At 30.9% G+C, this 20,371-nt stretch overlaps 2 protein-coding genes across 2 annotated transcripts; both read left to right on the forward strand.

Moving 5' to 3' along the window:
- Window positions 1-3,800: 3,800 nt before the first annotated feature.
- On the forward strand, window positions 3,801-5,634 carry LOC130961830 (protein LIGHT-DEPENDENT SHORT HYPOCOTYLS 4-like). Its single transcript, XM_057887851.1, has 2 exons — window positions 3,801-4,319; window positions 5,018-5,634. Exons 1-2 carry the CDS (start codon window positions 4,015-4,017, stop codon window positions 5,454-5,456), a joined length of 744 nt encoding a protein of 247 aa, XP_057743834.1. The 5' UTR covers window positions 3,801-4,014; the 3' UTR covers window positions 5,457-5,634.
- A 4,635-nt stretch (window positions 5,635-10,269) lies between these two features.
- Window positions 10,270-12,869, forward strand: LOC130962654 (uncharacterized). Its single transcript, XM_057888842.1, has 2 exons — window positions 10,270-10,945; window positions 10,996-12,869. Exons 1-2 carry the CDS (start codon window positions 10,270-10,272, stop codon window positions 12,867-12,869), a joined length of 2,550 nt encoding a protein of 849 aa, XP_057744825.1.
- The last annotated feature ends 7,502 nt before the right edge of the window (window positions 12,870-20,371 follow it).

The raw sequence follows: 20,371 nt of genomic DNA on the forward strand, positions 1-20,371 counted from the left end.
TAATTTATTTTTAGATCTAGGATGTCATTACATACTCCGATAATATTTTCTGTATTTTATCATTATTATTAATAAACAAAAATGATCTTTATTCCAAAAAATCATGAAATAAACTAAACCCTTTGTTATACTTTTTTTTCTTTTTCTAGTTGGCATGCAGATAATGAAAAATGTTAGGAGAATATGTATGTATCTTTTTTATCTAAGGCTCTAAAAATTATTTTTTTTTAAAATCAACACCATTTTTTGGTAATCAACCACAGAAATTAAAAAAGGACATAAAAAAATGTCTTAGAACAATACAGAAAAAAATATAAAACTGAACATGAAGAAAAGGAAAAAGAAGAAAGGAGTAAGGGAGAAAAAGAAAAATAAAAAAATGTAAAAAAAGGAGAAAAATAAAAAAATAAACCAGCAAATTACCTACAAAAGAAGAAGATTGAAGAGGAAGAAGAATAAGAATAAGAGAAAAAAGAAAGAAAAAAAAAGAACATAAAAGAACATGAAGAAGAAAAAAAAAGAAATTTAAGTGTATTTCATTTTTTTTTATTTTTTATCAAGACATTTGATTACAAATTTAATTGAGTAATGATTTATTTATCTAGCAATATTAAAAAGAATTTTAAATATTTTTAAAATATTTATAATCTAATAATTTTAATTGTTAATTTTAATTATAAAAAATATATAATATATTGATTAAAATCAACCATTTAAATTACTCGACAAGTTTTAGAAACATTTAAAAATTTTCCTAATCTTTTATTACTCTGAGGAGAATCCTACAGGCCCATTTCTGCTTATTCTTTTCAAAAAAAAAAAATTTCTCACGAATCGTGATAATTTCATTTTTCTATCTTTGATTCATATCGAATATGATAAAGATGTAGACAAAACCTGAATGCATCAATTTAACTTTTCTCTTTTAAAAGAAAAAAATTTGCAGGGGCATTATGGTAAATTTGAAAGGAACTGTCATTCAAACAATAGTGTCAAGAATCAGGAATTAATATATAATGCAATTACCAGAAATTATTTTTTTACCCTTAACAGTGCACTGTACCACTTCTTAATTCTTCCTTCTAAATTTCCATCAAAAGCCCTACCATTTCCCTTTTTCCATGTCCACCTACCAACTTAAGAAGGAATATTAACGTAACCATTAATATAACTGGCGATGAAAGTTTGAGTCTGCACCACCCTTTTAAGGGAAAACCAAAACTAAATCCAAAATCCCTTTGGAGCAATATCTCATGGTTTAAAAAAATAAAAAAAATAAAAACAAAAAATAAAAAATAAACAAAAGGAAATAAAGGGTAAAAACAAGACTGACCCATGAGTTCTTATATAGCTATTATTAGTAGCTTTCTAGTATTGCTCAATTTTTACACTACACACTGCAAATGGAGAGCAACAGTCCATGGCAGTCACCCTTCCATCAATCTAATCAAATCCTCAAACGCATCATAAAAATAAAATAGTCCTTTGCTTCACCATTTGGAGGTCTATTCCACTTTTTTCTCCTCATTTTCTCTCTCTTCCAAAATAAAATAAAAATCCTATATATCAATCAATTAATACAAACGATTAAAATGACTAAAACATGACTATTTTAAAAATATTAAAACAAAATTTTAATTATATATCCACTTTAAAATGTTGGTGTGTATATATAATATATTGTTTTGTATTATATATACACACTTAATAAATCGATATATTATTTCAATATTATGAAAGGTTATATTTGATAATTGTTTTGGAATAAAAAAATAGAAAAATATAGGGTACTAATATATTATCTGTCAACTTATTATCAACAATGATTAATTATTATATTTTAAATACATATATAAAGAGACACATCTAAAAAATATATATATAAAGACACTTCTATTAAACACAATTATAAAAAAAATATTTTTATTAGACACATTCACAAAGACACTTTCATTAAATACAGTTATAAATAAGAGTTGGTAGATATTTGCAGAAATGCTGTTAGTAACGTAACGAGATTGTAAAAAAATATCACAAAAATGCGTGTCTAGCATCATATTTCTTGTATTTATTTTTAGTTTTAGATACATGTATGTATTTCTTTTTCGACAGATTAATAATTTATCCGTAATAAATTTGATTTTATTTAAGAATTTATTGTAATTTAATTAATGAATTAGTATGTATATAAGAAAAAATTTAAATTTTAATACTTATTAAACGAATAAAAAAAAGTAACTATTTACACTTGTATGTATGTATTTTTCTATTATTATATTTTAACTTTAATTTAAATATATTCTAAGAGTGCAAAATTTACTTCACGCAAAACTCATATCCATCCAATAATGAGAAAAGTATATATCTTTTTAGCATTGTCCAAAATTCGTTGTTAATAATTTTTTTATTAGATAAATTATTTTTAATAAAATTAAGATTATACATTCAAATAGGTTCTTAAGAAATTTTGCATTATACATTTTTGTTCATAAAAAACTTTTATTAAATTGAGGTTCTTGAACTTTACAAAAATAAGATACATATAAGTCCATATCTTAGTCTAAATTTGTTATTTTTATTTGGATAAATATGTCTTTAAAAATGTGACGGAATAACTTATATGTCTTATTTTTATAAAGTTCAAAAAATTCAATGTAATAAATTTTTCTTTGAGACAAAAATGTCCGACACAAAATTTCTTAAGAATCGGTTTGGATATATACTCTAAAATTAAAATTAACAAATTAATTTTTATTTTTTTTATAATATTGAACAAAAATGGTCTTTAATAAAATGAAAATACAAATTAATCTTTAATATTTTAAAAAAATAACAAATCAAGCTTTAATTTTTTGTAAAAATACTATTATTGTTAAGAGATTAAATTATTTGAAATTTTTAAAAAAATAAGAGATTAATTTTACTAATATTCTAAAATATTAAAACATAATTTGTCAATATTTTTCTTAAGACTAGTCTAATTTGCCCCGTACAAAAATTGATAGAACCAATTTAGAGTTTTATTTTTTTCTCTCATTTATATTTTATTTTTTCTATTAAAACTGATTTAAATTTTTTAATTAGTTCTTGTCTTAAAAGATGTCATGAAATTACTTTTATAAAAAAATTAATTCAATAAAAAAATACATAAATAATTATATCTCTAATACATTTTTTTTTCAAAAACTTTTTTTTTGAATTTATGTGAATTTTACATCAGTTTTGTTTTTCTTTTTGTTTTTACCTTATACTAAAAATTCTTTTTTTTTTCTTTTAAAATTGAATAAAAATTAAATATTAGATTTTTTTAATTATAAAAAATTTAATATTATATCATAAAATTATTTTTTTATTTAAATTAATAAAATAATATATAAATAATTATATCTCTAATAAAATATTTTTCTATCATAAGTTTCATAACTAGTTATATTTTATGTACTTGGTATTAGATCAGATCTTATGTAGTCTTGCTTCCATCGTTGAGAGTCTAAGTGTCACTAATTACTAAAAGAAAAAACAGTGTTTTTATTATTTACCGTAACAATAATAAAAAAGTAATTTAATTTCATTAGTATATTTAATTATAATATTATATTAATAAAAATAATTATCTTTTACATTAATTGAATGAAGATATAATTATCCGTCTGAATATTACACTATAAATACATCAAAATTAATCTAAAAAAAATTGTATACGAGAGTAAACATTGAAACTATATACTGCTCCCCCACTGTTACCCTAATTATAAGTATAGTAACCTTTGATCTCATCTTATCTCCACTCATTTTACATCTCTCTCTTTCTCTCTCACTTACTTTTCTGCTTCTATACCCCTCCCCTCTTCCCTCACCTCACTCTGGTCACTGTCTTGTCTTAAATAGGAACCCTAGAACACAAAATAAAAGACCAAGAACAATGAACCCAGGTTAAGTAGTATTATTGCATCAAATTCAATAGACAAAAAGTCAAAAAACAAAGAAATTAGACCCTCCCTGTTGTTGGATATTATGGATTCATCAATTCAGGAGTTCATGGAGTCATGTAACTCTGACAATAACACCAACAACATAAACAGAAACATTATCAGCAACAACAACAACAATAGCAGCAGCATAGTTGTTAGTGGTGGTGGTTCTTCCCCTTCCGGCGGTGGCTCTTCCAGCACAACCACCACCACGACGAGCACAAGCAGCAGCAGGTATGAGAATCAGAAGAGGCGTGACTGGAACACGTTTGGCCAGTATCTGAAGAATCACCGACCCCCTTTGTCCCTTTCTAGGTGCAGCGGTGCACATGTTCTTGAATTTCTAAGGTATATTATTATATATATTAATATTAACACCCTCTTCTCCTTCTTAATTAACCATGCACCTCTCCCCCCACTCTGCAATTTTTATGATTTTTTTGTTTAACGTGTTTGGAATTTTGGACTTTGGAGAGAGACAAGAAAAAGAAGAAATTTACATACATGATTGAAATATAAGTTTTTGACCAAGGAATGGTACAAAAGTTCCTAAAATCAGTTCAATAGACAACATACAATTTCTAAGTCTTGAAAACCAAAAAACGAACCTTCTTAGTTCATAGCTTTCCCTTAATTTTACTTCTTTTATTAAAAATAATTCCTCGAATTTGGCTAATTTCAGTTTTTCTATGGTTTTATCATATGTACTATGAATATTAAAAAAAAACTTACCAGTAAAATAAAAAAAGACACTAGATGATTAAGAATGAAATAACAAAAAATTAATAATAAATTTTATGATTATAAAAGTTTTGGTTTCCACGGTATCCCAAATCGACAAATTAATAATTAATTTGTTGCGAATCAAAATTCTATTAAAAAATTTATCGTCTTGTTACATGCAAAAGACAAGATTCAAAACTTTGATACTTGCTTTGCTAGATTATGATTATAAAAGTTTGATATTATATGACTAGAAAAGATATATATAGAGAGGGAGGGCTAGTGTTGAATTGATTTGATTTGATATGATATGAATATTTCAGGTACTTGGACCAATTTGGAAAGACAAAGGTTCACACACCAATCTGTCCATTTTACGGGCACCCAAACCCGCCGGCGCCATGTCCATGCCCACTGAGGCAAGCTTGGGGAAGTCTTGATGCTCTCATCGGCCGTCTTAGGGCAGCTTTTGAGGAGAACGGAGGGAAGCCTGAAGCCAACCCGTTCGGTGCAAGGGCCGTTAGACTTTACCTTCGCGAAGTTCGAGATCTTCAGTCCAAAGCCAGAGGAATCAGTTATGAGAAGAAGAAGCGCAAGCGTCCACCTCAGCAACATAACCACCACCAACAACACCAACACCAACACCAGCAGCAACAACAAACTCTGTCAATGGCTATGCCGTTGATGCCGCTTTTAAATCATCATCATCATCATCACCACCATCATCATCATCAGCTTCCGCCTCCAGGTGCAACCCAATAAGGCCTCTATATCTGTTTGATTTATCGTGTAATGTAATGTACTCTGATCTTTGCTGTGAAGCGCGCCTTCGTTGAAGCCTCTTCTAAAAGGCTTGCCTTCTATCTAAATTATCATCTGCTCTTTGTTTTTCTCTCTAATTCGAACAGTTCAAGCATTTTTCAATTATCAAAAAAAAAAAAAAAGAAGCAAATTTTATGATAAAACCTCTTGATCCCTCTCTTTCATCCCTTGATCTCAGTGATACTAGCTAGGTCAGCATGTTTAGGGTTTACTTTTGTTTTTATTTTTTCCCTTTATTTTAGTTTTCTTTTTTAATTTGACTTTTAACTTATTATATTATTCAAAATACGGTGTTTCGGTAATTTTAGTTATTAATCTTAATTATAAAATATATATAATTAAGATCTACGACTAAAATTATTAGAATACTGAAAAAATATCTTACATATTTCCGTAAAAATATTATTCCATATAGACTGTTATTGTTGTTGTTTGTGTGTGTATGTTGTTTTGTTGTGGCAGAAACAAAAGGTTAAAGAGAGAGAGAGATTGACTGATTGAGATCTTTATTAGCTTGTGTTTGGGGCTATGAATTATGATGATGAATCTGCTTTTAAGGAAGAACAGTGTGTGGTACTGGTAAGTAGACTACTAGTGAGAGTACCTGAAAAGTGATGGTGAGAGTGAATGAATGAATATGAAATGAAATCAATGAACGTAGAAGAGGTTCTTCTTCTAATGTTCCATGTGATGAGAAAATTAAAGGAACCTAAACCACCAACTCTATCACCATCATCATCATCTATGTCAAGCCTAATTTCCAGATTACTATTAAGCCTTCAATCATTCTTACAATTAAGACCTAATTTCTAATACTTCGGAGAAAAAAAAATTCATAATCTATCTTATTTAGTATTTATTAATTATTTTTAAAAAATTAAATATTAAATAAGATAAATTTTTATTTTTTTTACTAAATATTTTAAAATTTACTTTTATGAGTAAACTATCGGTTTACTTCTTTTAAAAAAATACTAACAATTTAGTTTCTAAAAGATTTAATATGTCTAACAAATTTCCCAAATTTAAATAAACGTTATTGCTTAATATTTATAACAGATTACTAAAGACTAAACTAAAACTAGTGACTACTGACTAGTCACCAAAAAAAAAAAAAAAAACTAAAACTAGTGACTTAGTATACTTTCAATGAGTCTCTAAATTAGGGCCTAAAAGAAGGACGGTGCTATCAAATTAAAACCAATCTTTAATTTTCATGATATTGTTCAAATTGAATTAATTATTTCACTTGTGGAAGCAATTGAATGCCCCAAATAGTTGTTTGAAGATGTGCAGATAGATAGGTCAATATATTTCCGTACATGTTCTTTGTCTACTACATTATTTGCATTATTATGGACTGTTGTGGTCACATAATTATGTTCATTAATTGTGGTTCCATGTCCACTAACTAAATTAGACTAGTAGTCTTTTTCTTAACTTGTTCCTTCTTTTTTTGTTTCCAAGTTGTCACCTTTTACTGCTTCACTGTCTCCTCAAATTGTGTTTTTTGTGTGGGGAAAGAATGATTAATCATAGTAAGTTTCTGTTTCATTCTGACAATTTTATTTATTTTTCTTTATTTGTTGATTTTTTATTTTATTTTTTATTAGGTTTTCTTTTGTTCAATCAATACTAACTGCTGACCGTTAACCTGGTCAATTTGATTGATGATACTGGCTTCTATAGGCAGTATAGTGCTGTCATTTCAACTGTGAAGGGAAATGACGAAAAAAGGAAAAATCTAATGGCAGACAATGTATTAATTAATTCCTACAAAATTAAACTACTATTATTATTATTATTATTATTATTATTATTATTATTATTATTATTATTATTATTATTTGTTTTAGGGTAGGAAGATTTCCGAATAATCCAATTAATAAAAATTAATAATAATAATAATAATCAATTATTAATTAATCTCATCTGATTTTTGAAGACTTCAAAATCTTAGTAAAAATAATAATAATAATAATAATAATAATAATAATAATAATAATAATAATAATAATAATAATAATAATAAATTATTATTATTATTATTATTATTATTATTATTATTAGAGTAATATTAAAAAATTTAGTTTTTCAATTAATATCAGCTAGTTTTTTAAAAAATATGTTGTGTAGCATAAAATTTAAATTTTATATCTTCAGAAAAATAAGTTTCATAATTAAAATTAATATCGGTTAATTAACAATTGGTTTTCTATTATTATTATTATTATTATTATTATTATTATTATTATTATTATTATCTTTAGGATCGGAGGATTTCTAAATAATCCAATTAATAAAATTAGTAATAATTAATTAATTTCATCTGCTTTTTGAAGACTTCTAAATCTAATTAATCAAAATTTCTCTCAAGGTCATAATACGTCATTAACTAGCTTGTTGTTTCCGTTGCAATTAGGTTATTTGTCCCACTAAAAGAGGAAACTCTTCAATCAAACCACTCACCTTTGAATGTACATAACATTTAGGTATGCTGAATTAATTAATGATATAACATTTAGGTATGCTTAAAGTTTGCCCTTGGTTAGAAGAAATCAAGGACAAGAAAGCGCCAATTATGTCTAATTAGTTTTTTCAAGTTGAAAATCAATTTGAGTTTAGTCTAGTGATATTAGTTCGTTTAAATAAGTATTGATGGAGACTTTAAATTTTATTTTGTATATATAGTAATTTATTATTATATTTAAATAGAATTTAATTTATAATAAATTAATCTTTAATATAATAGATAAAAAATATTAAGAAAAGAAAAAGAAAACACCTTCTTAAAGCTGATTAGGCAAACTTGTCTTAGCAGGTAAGAGAATAATATAAAAAGGTTCATAATGAATAAAAGGGGAAAAATAAAAGTGATAGATTACAAAGCGCATAGACAAATCGTCAATGGCATAAGAAAATTTTATTAATAATTAATTGAGAGGGGCAAATCTGTTTGATAAAATATGATTAAATTTGGGTAATCTCACTTGTCACTTCCCCTTAAGATTGTTTTACTTTGGCTAAAAAAAGTAAGGATTTTCCGGAATCCCTCTATTCATGAAGAGGCACTTATTGTAATTAACTTAATTTCCCCAAGACGAGAATGCCATATATGACTCAATATAGATAGAGTGACTACATATCGAAGACCAAAACGAAAATAATTTTTCTTTTTGTATTTTCATTTGTATTATCTAACAAAAAATTATCGAAATAGTAATTAATTTAGTGATTGATTTTGGTGGTTATTTCTAAAATCTTGCTCACTAAATTATAAATAACGACTGATTTTCAATTATAGTCACTAAACTAATATCAAATTAGATCCGTCACTAAAAAAATTATTGCTAAATTCAAAACTTTTGGTAGTATTTTTAATTGTTCAAAAGAAAAAATAACCTAAAATAGAAAAATTGTATTCTTAAACTTATTCTAGTTATCAAACAAATTTTTATATTTACTAACTCTATATTTAAGTCCTAAAAACAGTTTTCAAACACTAATTAAAACAAATTATATATATGTTTTCCCCCGCTCACCCTCTTTAGTGATTCTAGTGTGGGGTATGTATGAGACTACCACTGAGATATAGAAGAGGATCTATTCCTTGCTCTAATAATTTAGCTGTATTATTTAGTTATATTATATATTTCATGAAGTTAGACTTTAGGCGGTACACACACACGCATACATATATATATATATATATATATATATATATATATATATATATATATATATATATATATATATATATATATATATATATATATATATATATACTTTTAAAAAATCGATGTTGTGTCGCTGGACCCTCCCTTATATTTAGTAAATTAAGAACTATACAACTAAAGCATTAGCTTTAGTATGTCATCATTAATTTGTTTATTGATCACTAGGTTGATGCTGTAAACATCGTACTAGATTTGAGGTCCACTTGTTTTATCATTTTTTTAGTGGCGGATTCTCAAATGATTATTCCAACAAACCTAGCTAGCTTCCACTTTGTATACATTGCATGCTCCTTAACAAGCAACTCTCACAAAAATGCCTCCAACCTATACACACTTTAATTATGAAATCCAAATAGCCAACAATCTCTCCAGTCATTAATATATATAATTGTTTTTTTTATTTTTTATTTTTTAAATACTGATCAAACTGGCATATGATCATATTACCAGAAATTTGATGCCTAATTAAACCTAATTTGACAAAATTCCTACCAACATTTGATCATATTATCAGGAACTAGCTAATAATTCAACCCAGTCTATTTGAAATCTCACAATGAAGGAAAGAGTCTTGTAATTAAAAAAAATTCTGTAATAGTGAAACTCAAGATCATTGATTAAATTCCAATAATGCTAGGGAGACAAAAAAACGGACAATTTACCCAAATAAATAAAATAGGTGAAAGTTTTACTCAAATACACAAAACAGATATTCCTTACCTGATGGTACAATTTGACACTTCTATGTAAACCGTGGAAAGTTACCACGGTTTACAATTTTAACATAAACCGTGGCAACCTACCACAGATTATGAATTGTGTGGTTTGTGTGTAAACCGTGGCAAGCTCCCACGATTTATGAAGAGAGAATGCGAAGCATAAACCGTGGCAAGCTCCCACGGTTTATGAAGGAGAAAATTTGATCGTAAACCGTTGTAGGTTACAACGGTTTAGGAACACCAAAATTCTATATATATGTGGGTGACATTCTACTTGCACAAGAGATCATTATCACAATGGCAAGTGAGGAGGAGAGTGTTCTTGCCTTAGTGCATTGCTCTGGGAAAATTAAAAAAAGCAAAAGCCATGGTGTGAAGTTCACAGACAAAGAACCATTGAGTGTGTTCATCAGTTTGTCAAGCACTTTGTCAGATCTAAAGAACAGCATCTTGCAGAAGCTTGGTGTCTTTGGTACGAAGTGGGTGAAGAAGCTATTCTACAAGATTTCCATCGCAGTTGTCTCGACGGGTGTTCAGTATGATACCTTTGTGCTAGCGGCTGATGAAGATATTAGGGTTCTGTTCTTTTGTGTTAGGAGTTTTCCAGAGATTCGAATTCACGAGTTGTTTGCGCAGTTGGAGGTTGGTGTCGATAGTTTTGGGGCATCAGCTCCATTTCATAGCTCGACTGCCGCGGGAGGTGCGTCTAGTTCGATGCCTGCGGTCAGACCGTATCTTCCGCCAGTGGGTTCCCCTACGTTCGCGCCTGATTTAGAGCGAACGGTGGTTGTTGGTTCTGTACAGTTGGAGAATGAAGGAATCTTTGAGCAGCCTGATGTCGTGGGCACCGGTGGTTGCCAGTTACCTTATATGGAAGGCTTTGGTGAACCTGATAGAGTAGAGAATGCAATGTGTGACGATGACTCTGACCAGGAGCCTGTCGATATCATCGGGGACAGCGACGATGACACATGTGCCAATCTACATGCGCAGCATGGTCCTTCAAGTTCTGCTTCTCAACAGTACCCTCCACACTAAACTTGGAGGTTCTTGGTCAACAGGAGGATGGTGGTAACACGGTCGGGGGCTCTTCTACAGAATTTCAGATTGGGCAATCTTTCCAGAATAAAGATGAGGATGTGTTGAGTGTGAAGGACTATAGCATCCGGCGAGGTGTTAAGTACAGAGTCATCGAATCAGATCATCTGAAGTATCATGAAAAATGCAAGCAATTCGGCAAGGGTTGTACTTGGTTGATTCGCGTTGCGCTGCATGCACGAAAGGGCACTTGGGAGGTTAGAAGGTACAACGGGCCACACACATACTTGGCAACCTCTATTTTCAGTGATCACCGTCAGCTGGATTACCACGTTATCTGTGCGAGAATTCTTCCGTTGGTTAGGGCAGATGCTGCAGTTACGGTAAAGGTACTACAACAAGCTACAGAAGCCGATTATGGTTTCAGGCCTAGTTATAGGAAGGTTTCGATGGCGAAGCAGAAGGCAGTGGCACAAATATATGGAGATTCGGAAGAGTCGTACGCGGAGTTGCCACGTTGGATGCTAGAAGTACAGTCAACAATGGCCGGAACAATAACCGTGTTGAAGACCTCTCCTGTTCGGCTTCGTGGTGAGGTTGATGAGTCGACGGTGTACTTTCACCGATTATTCTGGACATTCCCACCCTGTATCGAGGCATTCTGTCATTGCAAGCCCCTCGTCAGTATTGACGGTACCCACTTGTATGGCAAGTATGGAGGGACACTGCTGTTGGCGATAGCGCAGGATGGGAACTCCAACATCCTTCCCATTGCATTTGCCCTTGTGGAAGGAGAAAATGCAGAGTCGTGGTCATTCTTCTTGTCCAACCTACGAGAGCATGTGACTCCTCAGGAGGGTATCCTTGTAATCTCTGATAGGCATAACGGGATCAAGGCAGCGCTTGAGGCACCTGAGACTGGGTGGCTGCCTCCACATGCTTTCCGAGCGTACTGTATTCAGCATGTGGCAGCAAATTTTGTCCTAACTTTCAAAGGTAAAGATTCAAGGAGGATGTTAGTGAATGCTGCCTACGCAAAGACTGAAGCAGAGTTTTATTACTGGTTTGACATCATGCGGACTGAGAATCCAGCAATGTGTGAATGGGCCAATCGGATGGAGTACAACAAATGGACCCAACATGAGGATAGTGGTAGACGGTTCGGGCACATGACAACCATCAGTGAATGTGTGAACTCGGTGCTAAAGGGAACTCGAAACCTCCCGGTCACATCGTTGGTTCAGTCAACTTACGGGAGGCTTGCTCAGCTTTTTGTGGTACGGGGACAAACAGCAGAGGCACAACTCAGATCTGGTAATGAATTTTGCCAGGCATTGGCCAAGGCAATTGATCGAAATCTAAGAGACTCAATGTGCTTCACTGTCACGTTATACGACAGGAATCAATCGGAGTACACCGTGGCTGAGACAACACCAATCGGGCGCTTCTCGCTGGGTAGCTATAGAGTTTTCCTTAAAGATCATAGATGCGACTGTGGCCACTTTCAAGCGCTGCATTATCCTTGTTGCCACGCCATTGCATGTTGCGCCTACTCCCGCCTTAATTGGGCGTCATATGTTCACGAGGTCTATCGTATGAGTGAAGTTTTCAACGTTTACAAGCAGGGTTTTGTTCCGCCTATCCCGGAAGGCCTATGGCCTCCATATGCTGGGCCAACCATCATTCCTGATCCTAACATGAGGCGTGCAAAGGAAGGTCATCCAAGGGCAACCAGGATCCGTGGTAGTATGGATCAGTCTCTGGAGAACCAGCCGAAGCGCTGTGGGCTATGCCGTCAGGCTGGGCATATGCGGAGGAACTGTGACCAGCGAAGACATACTACCGGGGGGGATGCGTAGATCTCATTACCTTGTTGTTTTAGTTGTTTTATTAACTATTCAGTTGAGTTGTGTATGGTTGGTTAAGTCTATGAATGTCACCATGTTGATTTTCTGCATTAATTTCATATGAATAAAATCCGTTTATTTTAGATGTTTGATTGCATCAATGTGGTATCATTTAGACTGCGCATGATAACTGTGACGGAAATAATGTATATCATAGAATCTCAAACCGCTTAAACTATCAAATACATAGCAGATAACATATCATTTAGACTGCACACTGTGATCAAATTTTCTCCTTCATAAACCGTGGGAGCTTGCCACGGTTTATGCTTCGCATTCTCTCTTCATAAACCGTGGGAGCTTGCCACGGTTTACACACAAACCACACAATTCATAATCCGTGGTAGGTTGCCACGGTTTATGTTAAAATTGTAAACCGTAGTAGCTTTCCACGGTTTACATAGAAGTGTCAAACTGCACAATCAGGTAAGGAATATCTGTTTTGTGTATTTGAGTAAAGCTTTCACCTATTTTATTTATTTAGGTAAATTGTCCCAAAAAAACTGAAAAAACTTGTCTTATTTAGCATTCACTAATTATTATAATAATTAATGAATGCTAAATAAGATAAATTTTGGTTAAATATTTTTATTACCAAATATTTTCGATTAATTAATAACATTGTGAGCAATGAGTAGTATCGAATATAAGTATTAGATGAAGTAATTAAATTAAAGGTAAATTTTTTTAGTGTCATGAAGTCTCAAAAAATAATTAATTCTTAATAATTCATTGGATATTAAAAAGATAAACTTTTTCTAAAAGTCGACTAAATCTCCAAAGTAGTCCCTTAGATTCACAACTTTCACCATTTTAGTCTTTCAAATTAAAAAAATCATTATACTGGTCTCCGAAATTCAACTCTGGAACCATATTAATCTCTAGACCCTTTCTAGTACTGAGTCAGCAAACAAAGTGTTGAACTAGCTTTGACTTACCACCCTAGATACAGGGTTAAACAGTGTTATTTCGTTTTGGCACTTAAACAAGGCAAAACAAGAAAATGAAGAAGAGTTTATATGATGTGCAAACCATTTTATCTCCCCTCATTCTCCAAAATGACCTCATTTTTACCTTGTTTAATAGTCAAAATGAACAAACATCATTTAGCCCTGTGCCTAGCGTGGCAAGTCAGAGCTAGCTCGACATTTTGTTTGTTAACTCAACGCTGGAAATGGTCTAGGGACCAATATGGTGCCTGAAACTGGATCTCGGAGATAAGTATAGTGAATTTTGAATTTGAAAAACTAAAATAGTGAAAGCCATAAATCTCAAGGACAACTGCGGAGATTTAGTCAAAATTAACGTTTACACGAAGCATATAAAAATGCATAAAACTAGTTCTTTAGCTTATATGAGTTTTATATGCATATTTTTGTACAACATGTTTTTCATATAGAACTTGAGCTTGATTTTGGTTAAAATTAAAGTGTTCTCAGTAAAATTGAGCTACATATAATTAGGGGGTGTTCACAGTGTAGTTTGGATCGATTTTGAGGTAAAAACTTATCTGATCCCAACACTTATTTTATATGTGGTACTGTTTGGATTGGATGATTTTTTTTAGACAATTCAATTCAATTGGATTGAATTGGATTTGAGATTTTTTAAATAAGAAAAAAAAACTTTTGCTTCACCAATATAAAATACTGAAATAATAGTCCATCATGCATAAATAATGAAAAATAAGTCTTCCAAGGTCGAAGAAGTATCATTGGTAAATTCTAGCTCACTATTTTGGACATCCTGTGATAACAAAGAACAATTAATTTATTTTAATTTTTTCAATTAATCAATTTATTCATATGTTAGCAAAATACACGTTACAAAAGATATTTTACCTCAAAATATGAAACTAACATTGTTAACCTTTAAATTAGTATCCAAAAACAACTAACAAAAAAAATTTTAATACTGCAAAAGTTGGAAAAAAATAGAACAAATAGAAGATTAATAACAATTTGAACACTGCAAAAGGAGAATAAATAAATAAATAAAATCTTAATAACAGAACCAAAACATAACTAACACAAAGAAGAATCTTAATTTACTAGAAGATTAATAGAGAAAATAACAAGAACAGAACTGGAACATGATTAATTAATTAACGAGAAGATTAACAGAGAAAATAACAAGACAAAATATTATTAACAAAGAAATTAACAACACAAGCACAAATTACAAAATTAACAGAGAAGTTTAATTAGCTAGACAAGCACAAATGCACAATGACAAGCAAAAACCGCAAACAGAGAAGTTTACAAGATTTAAAAAATAGACGTTAAAAGGAAATATCACAAACCTAGGAAGGACGACAGCGACACTAATAGGATGGGGAAGAAAGCAGCGTTCATGGGACAGAGATGCCTTAGCATTCACGGGACCAGGAGGACGTGTCGTGATCGAGACGTGCGAGTGTGCGATGGCATGTGCAAGTGTGATTGGGCATTCGGACGAATTGCAGTGGCTTGCATGTGGCCTCAGTATCCAAGCTAGATGCTTTAAGGCATACAACGTCAATGGATTTAAGGTTAGAACCCTCTTGAGAGAGGATGGGATGAAAACCCAAACTAGCAGGGTTTATGTCACTTTTGATACTAGAAGTTCTGCAAACAAATGTGACAGTAATATTGGTGTTAGTGGCATCTTATATTATGAAATATTAGTAGACATCATTGAGTTGAATTACAGTGGTCAATTCACAGTCATGTTATGTAGATGTCTCTAGATAGACACCACATATGATAGAGGCGTAAAACAAGATGTTTTAGGCCACATCTGTATCAACTTCTCTAATTTGATTCACATTGGTGAATGAGAAGATGACAAACCATACATACTTGCATCTGAGGCTTGTCTTGTATACTATGTAGATAATGAAGTTGATAAGGAGTGGAGTGTAGTAATCCATGTGAAGCTAAGAGATTTATTTAACATGGGTGAAGACAATGAACAATGTGAGGCCAATCTTTCTCCCCAACCAAGTTTGACTAGGTTGTCTAAGTGTGACGTCGAAAGTTTGCAATCGACAGGGGATGGGAATTTAGAAGAATCCACAAATGATGCTCTCGATAATTGCAAAGAGGCTGCAGATTTATGAATGTATACAATCGAAATTGAAAGATATGTACACTACTAATCTATGTATAGTCTAATTAAAAGATAGAACTTTGTTATCGTGGTCACTTAGTCTATATATAGTCTATGAAAGATATGTACACTACTAGTATATGTATAGTCTATGAAGTATCCTTATTTTACTCTTTTAATGCTACTATTGCTACTAATGAATATATATTGATTGATGTGTACCCTGCTCTCTATTTTGCTTATTGTTTTTATTATGGAGCTTATTAGGAAAATAGGAGATGCGGGAATTCTTTCTTTGCTGCACTAGTATCTACTTTGCCAAGGAGATGGTTGAAGCATCTCTATTCTCTTCACTAGAGCACGCAACATCATTTGCAAGAGACTTATGATTCAGGAAGTCATGTATACAATTATAGCTAAGTGCCTTCCCTATACACATTCACATAGTTGATGCTGTTGGTCATGTGCCTAGTGCAATTATGAAGGTTTTCTTTCATATGCCCAACAGCTTTAAAGTTTTGCATCTTTTTTGAATTACAATAGTAATTTTATTGGTTTATTATCCATTAAACAAAAGAAACACCCAAAGATATTTCATTCTTAGAGTCTCTTTAGAGTCTCTTAAAATTGTAAGAATTAGGTCAGTAGGGATGAAAGTATAGTGACAAATTTGGATTTAGGTTCATAACAAGTACATACAAGAGATTAATACAGCAAATACTTGAGGAGTTGCTGGTAAATTTTGGATTTATGAACACTTAAAAAGTTTTCTAACTCTATCATAGTCAACACCAAAATTTCAGTATATGTTAATTATCAATATCTCAGTACATCGATATAATAGCTATAAAAAAAATTAGGCAAACAACTTACAGGTTCTAAACTCATTATACTAAAAAATAGTTAGGGAATATACCTAGAGTACTATGCCATGACATCCTGCATTAAGTTTTGGTCACCTAAAATAGTAAGGGAATAATGTCATCTTAAGAAAATCATTAAAACACTTGCACATCATATTTATTGACTGAAAAATAAAACACTTACAGATAAATGAAAATAAAAAACAAGCACACCAATCTCAGAGTTGACCATGACTTCTGCTCATAGAGTGGAGGCGAAGGAGCTTTTGAGAAGGTGCTTGCTGATCATTCTGCTAGAAGATATTCAAGCGTGGAAACATACTATTAATTACTATCATTTTTGTAAAACTACTTTTTTTATAAACATAATGGTAATTGAATATGCATGTCTAGTAATGTAGAATTCTTGCATCCTTTTATATCCAACAAAAATCTATTATCTGGATATAAAAGAGTGAACTAGTCATGTCTAAAATAGCTTAGTTTGTACACAAAAAAGAATCAAATAATAAAAAATTGCATTTATGCAATAGCATAAAAGAAAGTATGTATTGATATGCTAACATGAAGTTAAGAAATAGTGAAGTGAAAAATCAAAATTTTCGTCTGAATAAGATTCATTCCATTCTACCAAAATTGGAAATTTAGTGATCAATCCAAAATAAATAAATAACAAGGTGTATATGTTAATTTAAATAAATAAAAAATTGAGATATTCAGGTTTGCAAGAGCTTGTATATGTTGAATAGAGAATCAGGCAGAAGGAGATTTGAAGTGAGATCTGAAATGGGGAAGAGATATGTAATGAGATTTGAAAGCATAACTTTTAGGCACATAGGGTAAAAAAAATGGCAGTGTATATATTGCATATATAAGAACCAACCTTGCTCCAAAGTGAAACACTTGTTGATGTTGAATGAAATGTGTCTTTGTTTTAAGTGAGATGCTCACTTCTAATCTCTAGTAATTACAATTTTTGGATATGTATTTTTTACATTGTGCAGGCACACTGTGTAAAGTCTTATTGTTGAACTTGATAATGCATCTCGGGAGAAATTCCTTCTTATATAAAGTGACCTTGCATGATTTTGGGAACGTAAGTAAAATAAGACTTCTATTGTGTTAAGCTTACCCGACCATGTTGCCACTAGCCACTATAACTCTTGCTAGATTGGACTTGTTTGGCTACGATGAAACTTTCAAGTTGATCTCAGACAAGATTCAAGAGATAACAAAACAACCAGGGGAGATATTTTCAAATTCAATGATGGAGGAAGAAGACGTTGTTACTGTAATAGTTCTTATAAGATTGTTTCTACTGGCCACAATGCTTCCATGCTATCTTATGACCTCAATAAAACACTAAAAGAGAATGAGGGACCTTATGTTGGAATATTTTCTGAGAAGAAGAATGAGTGGTTCTTAGTGATATGGGAAGGTAGTGCAAAAGTTTAGTTGAAGTCTTTTGATTCATGTTGTTTAGGATAGTTTGACTTGATTTTTGCATTTATTTTGACTAGATAAATATTTAGTTTGATAGAAAATTTTATGATGTCACATTAAAGGATTTTAGTCTACCATTTCTTTCACTGGACATATTGAAACACCCTTAAAAGTTGTTAAATAGTATGTTTAATTGACACACTGATTACTTTATATTGGAGCTCAGTATATTTTTTAATTGGCACATTGAATGACTTGGCTCTTTCTTGGTATTATTAGTACTAGTAAATACAGGATCATCACATTTACTCTTCAGAAAAGAGAGTAAATTAAGAAAAGAAGGGGGAAAATGATAAATGATATTTAATCAATTCATTTGATGAAATTCACTATTAAATCAATACTTTTGACCACTTATTTTTATTATTTGAAAGCTTTTAATTTATCATTCTTAGTCATTGATAAAAAAAAATGTAAAAAGAGAATTTTACTTATCGTTACAATAGTCAAATTTTAAAGATAAAAATGTTTTTTTTTAATGATGCTTAAAAAAAATTGTATTAAAATCCAATATTTAAAGCACTATTTGAAAATATATATTTAATGTTGGATATTTTTGTTACATTTTAAAATATTTCAAGAATATATTTGTCGTTAATAAAAGTAAAGGTCACTTTTGTTAGCGTGATTATAATTTGGGAACTAAGAATGGGTGGTTTACTCATATTATTATTATTATTATTATTATTATTATTATTATTATTATTATTATTTAAACACTAACACTACTACACATTGCACACCCCATTATTAAAAACACTCCAACGTCGCGCTTCCTCAACCCTTCTCCATCATTGTAAACTCTCGATGCTAAGTCACCACATTGCCAACCTCAATCCCCCCAGCCATCGTCATAGCATCTTCTGTCGCAGTAAGCATTTTGCCTTCCATTTGCAGCTCTCGCAGTCATTGCAGTGCTTTTCGTTCGCAGCTCTAGCAGTCGTTTCAACGCCTTTTGTTGGCCGCGTCTTCCCTCCAGCACAATCTAGCCCCATCATTTTTGTTTGCGAAGTCCCCTACAACTAGTTAGTGATTTTGATTAATGTTTTCGAATTTAATTTGATTCTGTTTATTCTAGATTTTTTTTAATTATTGTTTCTAAATTGATATAGTGAAATATATTCTATATTCAAGTGCAAAATTAGGAATTCATCTTCAATGGTGACCTTGATTTTATGTTGTGGGTTTCAATTTTTCAATTGGTTATTAAAAAAGCAAATATGAAGTGTTTTATTGGATTTTATGGATTATGTGTGCTCTGTGTTTTATTGGCAATGCATTTGCTCTGTGTATTATTGTGTGTTATTGTGCTATGTGTATTAAGTAAAATTGAAGAAAGTCTAATAGAGTTAAAGGATAAAAAATAACTTTACCTTTCTATCATTCCACTTGCAACTATAAAATTATTTTATTCATGTTAGTATGCTACCTTTATTGTGATGTATATGTCTATATATATTGCAAAGGTGAAATAATAATACATATGCAAAATAATCCCTATAAGTACATGATGAGTTTAGAGACATGCTAACCCTATATAATGATAGAGAATGAAAGAATCTAGTATGTGAGAATAAACTTCAATTTAATTCAGTAAAGAGAAGTTTATCCTTTTATTATAGTGTGCATACATGTCTTTGATAAGCATTGATCTAAATAGGTTGGTACCATTGTGATTAGAATAAGAATTTTGCAAGGTATTATTCGTTCTAATTGTGTTAGGGGTACCACTGGAACTTTCTGATGGATGCACATTCAAATTTGAAAATAAAGTTACAAATTGCACATATAGATCTTGCTTTTTCCAAGTTGAGTGATGATGAATAGATTTGAGTGCTACTTTCTGATGTTGTTATCTATTTATTTCCATTTTTGCTTTTGATCATATTTTCTCTAACTATATTTTGTATTTTGTGAGAGAATTTTTTTTTTTGTTTTTGGTGATAAATTGTCTGTTTTTCCTTAGATTTGATTATTATTATTGTTGTGCAAAATTCT

This window comes from Arachis stenosperma, chromosome 2 (assembly GCF_014773155.1).
Source record: "Arachis stenosperma cultivar V10309 chromosome 2, arast.V10309.gnm1.PFL2, whole genome shotgun sequence".
Lineage (NCBI taxonomy): Eukaryota > Viridiplantae > Streptophyta > Magnoliopsida > Fabales > Fabaceae > Arachis > Arachis stenosperma.